Raw genomic sequence first — 11419 nt, 5'->3', positions numbered from 1 at the left:
TCCCACTTAAAAAAGTTTCCGTTTTACGAACTGTTACACAAAATGGAGACAGATAAATGATAAACCATTTTGTACAATAGAGTGTACCAATTTGTGGATGAATATTTTATTTATTGGCTTATTTTAAAGATGATCCACTGCCGACAGAGCATAAATGATATTCATCATTTGAACAATAATTTGTGTTTAATCATGTATATATGTCTAATTAACACAATAAATAATATGAAAAAAATGCCTTTGGTGCATGGGCAATCATTACTTCATTCCATATAGGATATAGTGCCACGGAATTTTTTCTGGATGCAATTAATTATTTTTTATATTTCATGTTTTTTTTAGAATTAGAAGCTCAAACATTTCAATGGTGGTAATGGTGTAAAGTTAGTAACTTTTGTAACTGAAGAAAAATACTAAATCGTCTACTCCTGTTTTTGATAGTGAAAATCTTTAAGTGAAAAGTTATGGTAATGTTCATGATTATTTGGCTCCTCATTTTTCGGAAATCATTGATAAAACATCCGTAAAGCAGAGAACTGCAATATACGTACAGAGTCATTGTAAGCTTGTAGGCTCAGAAATCCAGAGACAAAGAACATAGATTTATGTCATACATCAAGGATTTATAAGTGAGAAGGATTCGTGACTATCTCTTTACACTACTAATAAAACACGCGAGACGCCCATGAACTCATATACGTCCTTGCATACATGTACGATGTAAATAGCGGATATGTACACATCAGTTAGAACTTCTCAGTATACAAACGAATTATGTTTATTGTATAGTTTTATTCACATTCAGACTTTCAGTTAATCACTATAGTTTATGAGAAACGAATGGATAATGTATATCTGAATGGATTACACTTCGGTTTTATTGTGTTATCCCCACCTTTCGGTAAGATATTTTAATGATTGTTTGATCAAAAGTATGACTAATATAATTCATTGTTAGCATTCATAAAATATACTTGTTGTTAATCATTTTATATTAACTTGAATATTTAAAATTCTGCACTTTTTGTTCAAAACTTCTAAACAGCAATTGAACTGTATCACATTTACCTATTGTTACATTATGCCTAACTTCTTGATTCCTATTGTGAGTTTTATTTTGCAATCTTTACAAACGAGGAATCAAAGATAACAAATATTTCTGTTTTATTTGTACATATTAAAACAATACAATGGAAGTTTTACGTCAGGTTCATATCTAGCTCCATCAGATGTGAATAGATATGAAATGTTCGTAAGATCTCTTGGGCGGCACTGTTCGTACTCACTTCAGACTTAACATTTCCACACTCAATCTTAACATTTTCACATGTTTGCTTGTTTGTTTTTTTTTCTTTCGTCTTGGTTTCCTTTTTCCTTCATGATACCATGTTGATATATAACATAATTGTATTTAGTAGTTAAAGACCTAAATAAATCTTTGATTTATGCGTTTCTGTAAAATCTGGAATTAGTTTTGCCGATGGTATTCAGAATCAAAAAAGTCCTATTGCTGTATGTTGCAAACATATGCATGTGTGTATTGATGTTACATGAAAACAAAGCCCCTTACTAGATCTTCTATTTCATTCAGTAATTAACACAGAAACACTGCATGACAATGTTGTAAAGTACTTTGAAACTGAAATAACAAGAACACATATGTTAACACTGGTAATAGATCAGACCAAATACTTCATGCTCAGCTGCGTCTAGAATGTAGTTCACTAAACCAACATCTTTTCAGTAAAAATCTTATAGAGTCGCATCATTGTGCATGTGGATTTATGATAGAAGATTCTTTTCATTTTTTTGTTCAATTGTATCAACTATGCTGACATCAGACAACAATTTCTTTCTGGTATTCCTAAAACACAATATCGTTGACAATTTAGATATCCTTTTATGGGGTGATCACACACTTGAAAATAACATGAACGAGCAAATTTTTGTTTCGTACAGTTGTTCATCTTTTACAGTAAAGGATTTTAGTAATTCATACCTTGTATAGTTTCTTGATTTATCACTGGGGTTTAAATCAATATCATGTGTCAAGCTACATATTAAATTAATAATTATAATATTACATTTATTATCACAACAAATGTTATCATAAATATCTGCAGTAGATGTATACGAAAATCATATAGATTTATCAATTAATTGAAAAGAAATTATGAAAAAAAATTGTCAATCGACAGTATATTTCTATATCAAACATATAATATATTACGAAAAATTTATATAGATAACGCACATTTGTATATATATAGAGAGAACTATTTCTATTTAAGTATAAATGTCTTGTCTCACTGGTTGTCCTGTTATTGTGTATATGTCCATGTCAAAACGCCGTGCTTCAGGACGTTTCAGGAGAGGCATTGATATAAGCTTTAAGCGTGTTCTGTATGTTTGGTGATTATGTATGTATATCTTTGAATAAAAATATTGTTTAAACTAGAGTTAGAGATGGAATAATCACTCAAACACTTAAACCCTTTTTATAGTAACTGTAAGCATTTTGCAAAAGGAAAGATGTTTCACAACTTGGTAAGTTTCACCCTCGGAAACCCAGTGTCTAAACTTCGTTTTTATCAGACCACAAGCTGAAATTAACGTGGGTAACCGACGATGAGTAAGCTTTAACTTGAGTGTTCTCAAAGTTCCATTTATTATAGTCTCTCAAAAACGCTGACCTCAATTTGAAAAATGCCTGTTCAAAGAAATATAATATCGCTATATATATAATGTGTCGCAGTTCAATGAAGGGGGCCGATATATACTTACGAGTCATTTCTATAATGTATTAATTAGATACTAAATATAGTTAATGTGCACTCCATAGTCTTATGTCAATCGGTGTGATTTTCTATATACAATGTACATACAAAGTAATCTGAAAGAGACGCAGAACAATAGGTATCTTTGAATCAGAACAGCTAGAATTAGTCCTTTTCGTTAAAAATACCAAATAGGAATACTTTGCCACATAAGTTACATGTCTACTATATTATTCAATGCTTGTATTTGTTATCCACCAATAATCACAGTTCAGTAATTCTTATCGATTTCTTTCCTACATTATCGATCGCCTATTTTAACATATTCTATCCCAACCTTTTCCGTGATGGCAAGATCAATACACACATATACACATACTATTGATATTACTGCATTCAATAATTCAGTTTCCCATCTGGCTTCGGTTGACTGGTGCTCTTCATTCATGTGAGACGCCATAGAAAATCGACTAACTATTATCAAGTGAAGACTTGCCGTCGTCCTTGACCCGGAAATACTGTTTTTGTATGAAATTCAATCGATCAAAGTGTTATTTTTTCACCATAGCTACAGCTGTACACTGTTTATATAGAATTCATATTTAATGTAACTGCAGACATTGCACTCCACCGTAACCCATTTGGAAGCATACAAGGTAAGTTTACATAAGATAAGCCACGTTATAGCATTATCATACATGTATTAGTCATTTATTCTCTTGGTTATATAGAGACATTATTTTATCTTATAATAATTAAGTGTGGTGACATCCTGTACGGTATATAACTATTCAAGGTAGGTAAACCGACATGGCCTGATCGTGCTTGTGAACACGTATGTACTTCTTAATATTGCTATTACTCACAATGCTCCACTAGATTGGGGAGGCGCGGTCTAAGTAAAACACAGGTAGATCTCATAAGCGTGAAGCAAAAGCTACTGTATTTATCAAACCTAGATATAGATTTCCCAGACAGGTTTTCAAGCATGAACCATTACAAATTTGACTGTTATTATATTGAATATTATAATTAGAAGGTCGGTGATGCAATCATATCTAAATATATGTATTGTTATCACGATACCCATTGTTTAATAACGTATATGGTAAATAGCATCATCGATTAACACAAATAAATTGTTTACTAACATTCGATACATATGTATGCTATGAAAATACATGTTTTGCTCATTTCTTGATTTGTCTATGATGTTCTTTCAATCATATCTCCACATCCCAGTATTTATCATTTCACCTATGACCTGAAATTAATGACCCGGGCGGTTAACGTGTAGCATTACATTTTATAGTGGTGTGTATTTTTAGGTATAAACTACCATTCAACTTGTGAAAATCGTGACAATGCAGGAAGATAAATACAGGTAGATCACCTTGGTGTCTATCTGCAGGTACACACAGAACCAGTTATAATTGATTTATACAAATTGAAAGTAATTTATATCTCCTGTGGTTGTGGATCTTCTAAGGTTTTTCCAGTGTACGTTTGTTACTAAAGTGTATCAATACGCCCACAATGCCAATAAGAGTTATGGCGCCTTCTTCTCCAAAACTGTTCAGGCAAATTCAATGAAAAGCTAAAACCTTTTAAGGCATAAGGCGAATCAAAATTGGGAATTATATGGACCCCACCTTTCAGGGGGCTATGGGAGGGACAAAGCGGGTTGAAATTTCAAAATTCTTCTTATGAAGTTACAGATTAGATGGAACCAAATACTCTTCATAGATTGAGAGGTCTTAAGACCCTAAAAATTGTGAATTTCATGGCCTTGACAAAGTAACATACGTCAGCTTTTTCTGTCATATTCCTGATTCAAAAAGTATTGTTGTTTAAAAATCATACATACATTTACCCCACTCCAAGTCATTATACGATTCATTATGCTTTCATCTATTTTACAAAATCAAATTACCGAGCAGATGCTGATGAGACGAATCCTGAATCTTTAAATATTTAGATGTACCAGTCATACCATTGTCGGAAACTCCCGTTTGATTGTACTTCACTACACTTATCACGTAGCTTAGAGTGTAACCAACCATGGGTCTCCAACAAAAAGCGATAGCGAGAATGACTCACCCAATTACCCAACCAGCTAATTATTACTTTATATCAAAACTGGGAACTTTGGGATACACAGAACATGCATTCGTATGGAAGCTTGTGGTACAATTATGTTGGGGTGCTATAACTTGTTATCTAGTATTTATATTGATACCTCGCTGCAGCACAATGCTAAAGATATCGATCAGTTTATCCTGGTCACGACTAAGTTTCATCAATATTCCTTAAGGAAACGCCCACACTTAGAATTCTTCGTCTTAAGAGGAAAGCATCACAAGTTGTGAAAATGAAAAGTCGTTAATTCACGATATTTCCCCTAAATTCTTTAATAATTTCTTTCCTGTAGGAAGTTTAGACTTAAATAAGAAACGTTGATGAAACTAGGGACAAAATATACTGACATCCCTTTGTTGTGTGTTGGCCAGAATCCAATTTCATCCTATCATGTACACGGGAACATCAAATACGTTCGGCGATTATCATGGCAAGGATAAACACTCAATCTACTTCAGAATCATTCGATTTTGTTTGGAACACTTGAAAACATTCAATCTATTTTTTCAAAATATGGATGTCAAATAAAGGATTATGTATGATTAGGGACCTTTTTTGGCCCCCTAATCCATTGATTTTATATTTTGATAGTTTTTGGTTCAGAAACAATAGAGCACAATCTTCAACAAACTCAATACTTGTTCAGAATATGTAGGTACCTCAAATACATCTTCAGGAAATAATGTTTGTTCAAGGATGCGCTCTATGGTTTTTAGATGAAAAAACTAGCCTAATTGACGGAATTTACGCATTTTCATACTTTTTGCATATTTATGACGGTTACCATTACAACTACAGGTGCAATGTTACATAACCATCATACCTATTGTATCAAGGATAAAAAATTGATATTCAGCAATTTAATCACTTAATATTAGGTTTGAAAATTTGACGGATTTGGGGGCTAAAAAGGGCCAAAACCATACAAAGTCCTTTGATAATTTTGTATAGTTCCAAAATTATTATCTTACCGTTAATGTTATACTTATCATTACTTCCGTAACAATTTTAAAAATAACAAATTAAAATGTTAAGTTCGGCAAAATGATTGCGCAATAGTCGACTATCGCTGTGTCTCGCGGCAAAAAAAAAAAAAGAAAAAACGAAATGAATCTTCATTGTTAACATATATATGCACATAAAAAATGCATTTGTAACTTCCTCTAAGGCCTTCGATATATACATGTATTCCGACGTTGTTTTTAGTTTTTTTGTTTCGACAATGAAATGGGCCTTAAGGTGTAAACCATTACGATAAACGTTTCATTCATACATTCATAATTCAGATTAGTGGGTCTAGCTCTGTTTAACTTAGAGTACGTATGCTACTGGGACCACGATATGTAAAACGTAACCTGCCTGTATTGCTATGATTTATTCAAATTGTAACCAAGTTCCAGAATGTCAGAATATATCAAAAGTTCTTTCAATATACAATTAACGCCAATTTACCAGCCAATTCATTCATTCATTCATTAGATATATGTTGGTTTGATAGGGAAAAAACCATGGCAAAAGGAGAGACTTTTGATCTGCTCTGGCTGAAAAAGACCTTGGAAGATAAAACCCTGCTAACAAAAGAAGGAGAGAAGGACGCGTCAGTGGTATTAAAAGATAAACATACCGTGTGTAAGTAATTAGTTGTTTTGTTATCCACGTCTGTTTTCATCCATAAAATCTCTACTTTCATTTTACAATATAAAGATCTCCCTACGCCATGGACTACGCCAAGTGAACATAAACAGTCCAAACTTTTCAATGGTAATAATAGTGTAAGCAAGTAATTTTTGTTATTGAAGATTTTTTTAGTCCATCTGCTCATGCTAAACTGAGGAAAATTACAACGAGTATTCGTCAGTGTTGTAGCACCATTTAATTTCAAATGAACTTTTTGTCAATATGAATAGTTAAAATTACGCAGAATTGTCCACGACGTCTGATTTGTTTTGGTAATCTCTTTAATTAGATCTTAGATCTGCGAAACCTAATCTCCGCGAAAATGCTTTGAAACGGAATTCGCGAAATTTTGTAGCCGCGAAAGAAAGTTGGTTAAGAGTAACAGACATTGTACAGTTAATGTTCATATTTTAGCACTTTTTTTGCGGCAGTATTGATGCGCTAATTTCTTTACTATGTATGGTTTAGCAATTCATCTTATGGCTAACCTGTTCAAGATTATTTTCATTTTCAATTTTAAAATTGTACTCAAATTAGTTCATGTATGTCTACAGCACGTAGGAGTTTTTAAATCCCTCCTGTACACTTTATCAAAGATGCTCCACCGCTGACAAATGGTATTTTTTCACTATCAAAAACAAGAGCAGTTTTAGTATTTTGCTTCAGTTTAAAAAAATACTTACTTTACACCATTGCCACCATTGATAAGTTTGAGCTTTTAATTTTACTTCAAGTTAAAGATATGAAAAATAATTATTTGCACCCCGAAAAAATTCCGTGTCACTATATCCTATATGGAATGAAGTTCTGATTGCGCATGCACCAAAGGCGAAATAAATTATTTCCTGTCGTTTTTTGTTTTAATTAAGCATATATATATACGATTAAACACCAATTATTGTTCAAATGATGAATATTGATCTTCATTCAAGGTCACAGGAGTCAAATAGGCTAAAATATTAAAACGACTACTTCTGAATAACTAAGAGCCCTAGAGACATGATATTTGGCCTGTGGTAGGCTGGGATTAAGGGCTACCAAGTTTGTTCACATAAATGATCTTGACCTTTATTCAAGGTCACAGGGGTCAACTAGGCTAAACTCTTTAAACGACTTCTTGTGAATAACTAAGAGACATAGAGACTGGATATTGGATTTGTAGCCTGGTGGGAATCAAAGGACTTTTATTCATGGTCTAATTCATCAAATATATCAGAACCTGAATTTCTTCTATTAAAAGAGTTCTTTTGTATTGCTACAATTGTTTGCCACTACTATATTCTTTGAGGTGTTGTATTGTGCCAGTAATCAGATGACCGTGAAGACTCACGGGCCTCTTGTTTGCATATCAGATTTGTTTTAGGTTGGTTTTACTTCATTTTCTTCTTACCCAATTTAGTAACTGAACAGCAAAAACAGTTCAATATATAATATACCTAAAGGCATATCGTTATGCAATAATTCCTTATTTTCTCGATGCGTGTAGTAATAATAAGATTATTATTGTATTCGATATTACTTCTTCATGTTATTGATAAGAGTATTGCTTAATCTCTTATTCATATCATTTAAACACCATCGCGTTTAATTTGAATAAATGTGAATTCATTAAAAAAATAAACAGGAGATACATAATCTATTTTGAATTGATCTATGTATTAGACCTATAATTCATCATCCATCATCGAGCTCTTTGGCTTTAGATATTATTAAAAAGGTTTAACTACATTCACAGATATATATTTTTCTGCACACTGGTGTCCGCCTTGTCGAGGGTTTACCCCAGTTCTGACTGATAAATACAATGACAAAAAAGCCACGGATCCTGGTATCGAAATCATATTCGTCAGCAGCGATAGAAACCAAGACGGGTTTGATGGTTACTATAACGAGATGCCCTGGTGTGCCCTACCATTTGCAGACAAGGACACGGTTTGTTTCTTTTCCTATACATTATGTATCTATAAGTTTCATTTTAAGTGACTGCTGGGTGTCCTATTTTAACAGCTAATGGTATTTAAGGACTCCCCAGTATGCAACTCTTAAGGATGTACACGTCTGAGAAGTGAAAATTTTCTTGCATTAAACTTTTTTTTCTCGTTAGATTTTTGGAAATAGGAGTCCATACCATAAAATAAAATGAAAGAAAAAACACATGCCGTGTGCTCGTTTTTGAGCTATTGTCACTCAAAGATACCTAGTTGACAAAATATTGGATTTTATGGGAATTTTGCCGTTTTGACCATATACACAAGAGATTAAAGCCATAATTTCCTAACGAGGTGTTTGATATGTATGAATGTTTGTAGAATTTATTTTCCAGTAGTCTTCTTTAAAAATATACCAGTTTTGATTAATAAGACTAATATTTTTCTCAGAAACATATGCTACCCCTACCCTTTAATTTTGAGCTACAATGCACCATTTTCAGCCATTTTTGCCAAATTTAACCCTTTATAGAAAAAGTCGTGGTATTAAACTTTTGTTAATATTTTGCATATCAACAGGGAAAGGATTGTTCCTTCAAAATCAGGTAGAAAAATGGGGGGTCCGTGTGCTTACGTTTTTGCCCCATTTGAATATTTGGTATTTTCAGTATTTTAGAGTAAAAAATAAAAGTGCTCATATTACCATAAAATGTAAAATAAAGTGACAAAAGTGTATCATTTCACAATTTAATGATCAACATATTTACCACGAACCCAGTAAAGATTTACTGCAAAAAATAGTTCGTTACAGCTAAAAATACTGGCGCATTGATGATTTAAGTAAAAACAATTTCAGTAAAAAATGATTAAACTGTGGCTCTACTCAAAGCGAAAAAATACACAATTTCAAAATGGGGGCCAAATTAATTAAAATCCGCGTATAAAAATTTTACTTGAATAGAAATGTAAATTTTTGACAAAATTTGCAAATGACAACTTGTTGGAGATATTGATAGATTTTATTTGAAAATCTCATAACTTCTATGATCTATGTCGAAACGAGACTTCAACGGGACTGAAACCTCAGAAGAATACATCCTTAAATGGAACTCTTAATTTTATAGAGCTTCTGACTCAATTGATTTTTATCATAATACTCGACGTACAAATCTTTTAGTCTATGTCCAAACCCCCCCTCCCCCCCAAAAAAAAAAAAAAAAAAAAAAAAAAAAACCCAAAACAATCTTCTAACCAATAGATATGGGTGTAACATAAGCATTTCAAATGATATTATTCAATTATGTCAAACTTTGTTGTATATGTAAAGCCTTTGTATTAATTTATTATGTATTAACGGGATAACGTGATAAGAACTGGTGGTCAACAAATGTGTTCCAATCAATCAGTCAGAGGTTACATCTTGTATAAATGTCAAATGACAGCCGTTTCAGTATATTATTACAACGGTAACATTAGTTTTTGGTTGCTTTACCGATCTTGATACTGCGTCCATAAGAGTAAAATGATGCAAAATTCATTGATCAAGTTATCTTACCATAATAATCCACGAATTAATGTTAGAGTTACTGCGCAAAATGTGAAATGACTATAGAAAATATACAATATCAAGACTAATTCAATTCAAACTGTTACTTTATTGCTTACTCATGTATTTTGAACTATCTATTTGTCTCGCTTTTTAGTTAATCTATTTTGTTAATGATACTTATTACCTATATCTACATAATGTTTTACTTTCCAGGGCAAGTTAAAAGATGCATACCAAGTGTCAGGCATTCCGAAACTAGTGATCCTTAAAGACAACTTTGTTGATACTGACGGACGACGCGCTGTTACGGAGAAGGGATTAAATTGATTCCTGGTGAAATAATGAGGAATATAAATGAATAATTGGATCAGTTACTTTTAACATTTCCAGATTATTAGTTTAAGTCCATGATTTGACATTCGTGAACGTTCTGCAAACTACTATTAAACATAACATCTCCACTAATGTATTGGTATATTTTTACTGTGAGAAATGCAGGGCCTATTTTTTTGTTCGGGCCTTTTGTCAAGAGTTTAGGGTTTATAGGAATGGCACGCAAATGTGCTTGTCTAAAAATGATCACCAGGGAAATCTGACCGACAGCAAAGGGAAATTTATAACATGTTCTCATTTAAGAATGTTTATCCTCAAAAATTAAAAATAGAGTAAAACTTAAGTATAACTATGCATTTTATTATGACCTTTTTAAACAAGAATTTGTATTTATAAAAATGAGTGAGGTATCATTAAATATATAAGCATATGTCGCTGAAACGTCTCGTGAGTACATCGTGGTTATTTGTTGTATACTGTTGCGTGCGTGAAAGAAATTGTCTTACTTGTTTCATATACATATGCACACAGCGAATCTAAGTTGAAACCTTGTAAAATTAACATAGTTATATATTATTATATTATATCATTATATCTAGACTTTGTTATATATTACAAAAAACATAATGGAGATTTATAGGCCCACTATCTTTCCGAAACAGCTTTTGATTTTTAAAATGTAATGTAAAACGAGATTATTGTTTTAGAGTAGCAAACGTTATTCGCTTAATGCTAATCTCTGCAAAATTAAAATCAATTAAATGTTAAAGGGCAATTCAGTGAGCTAATTCGACATAACACGAAGCAAAATATGACATAATGTAAATTCCTTATGAAACAATTACATGAAATAGTGACAAATTCCACAACATGATAATTAATTGATTCATAAATTCGCAATTCGTTGTTCAATAATTACCAGGTTGCGTTAGTTACCCTACCACTGCGCAAATAGACACGTTAAACAAATAACGACATAAACATGATACATTTTCTTATGCTGTTATTGATTTTAG

At 32.2% G+C, this 11419-nt stretch overlaps 1 protein-coding gene across 3 annotated transcripts; it reads left to right on the top strand.

Annotated features, from left to right (window-relative positions):
• The first annotated feature begins 3251 nt into the window (after window positions 1–3251).
• Window positions 3252–10837, top strand: LOC138323771 (uncharacterized). 3 transcript variants are annotated; one of them, XM_069268599.1, is made up of 4 exons: window positions 3252–3433; window positions 6415–6545; window positions 8329–8525; window positions 10284–10837. In XM_069268599.1, exons 2-4 carry the CDS (start codon window positions 6425–6427, stop codon window positions 10395–10397), a joined length of 432 nt encoding a protein of 143 aa, XP_069124700.1. In that variant the 5' UTR covers window positions 3252–3433; window positions 6415–6424; the 3' UTR covers window positions 10398–10837. The 3 variants fall into 3 exon arrangements, with proteins under 3 accessions (XP_069124700.1, XP_069124703.1, XP_069124702.1); XM_069268602.1 differs by lacking the exon at window positions 3252–3433 and adding an exon at window positions 3465–3573; XM_069268601.1 differs by lacking the exon at window positions 3252–3433 and adding an exon at window positions 3544–3612.
• The last annotated feature ends 582 nt before the right edge of the window (window positions 10838–11419 follow it).

The sequence above is a fragment of the Argopecten irradians genome, chromosome 5 (assembly GCF_041381155.1).
Source record: "Argopecten irradians isolate NY chromosome 5, Ai_NY, whole genome shotgun sequence".
Taxonomy (NCBI): Eukaryota; Metazoa; Mollusca; class Bivalvia; order Pectinida; family Pectinidae; genus Argopecten; species Argopecten irradians.
This window is presented reverse-complemented; position numbering and strand designations above follow the sequence as displayed.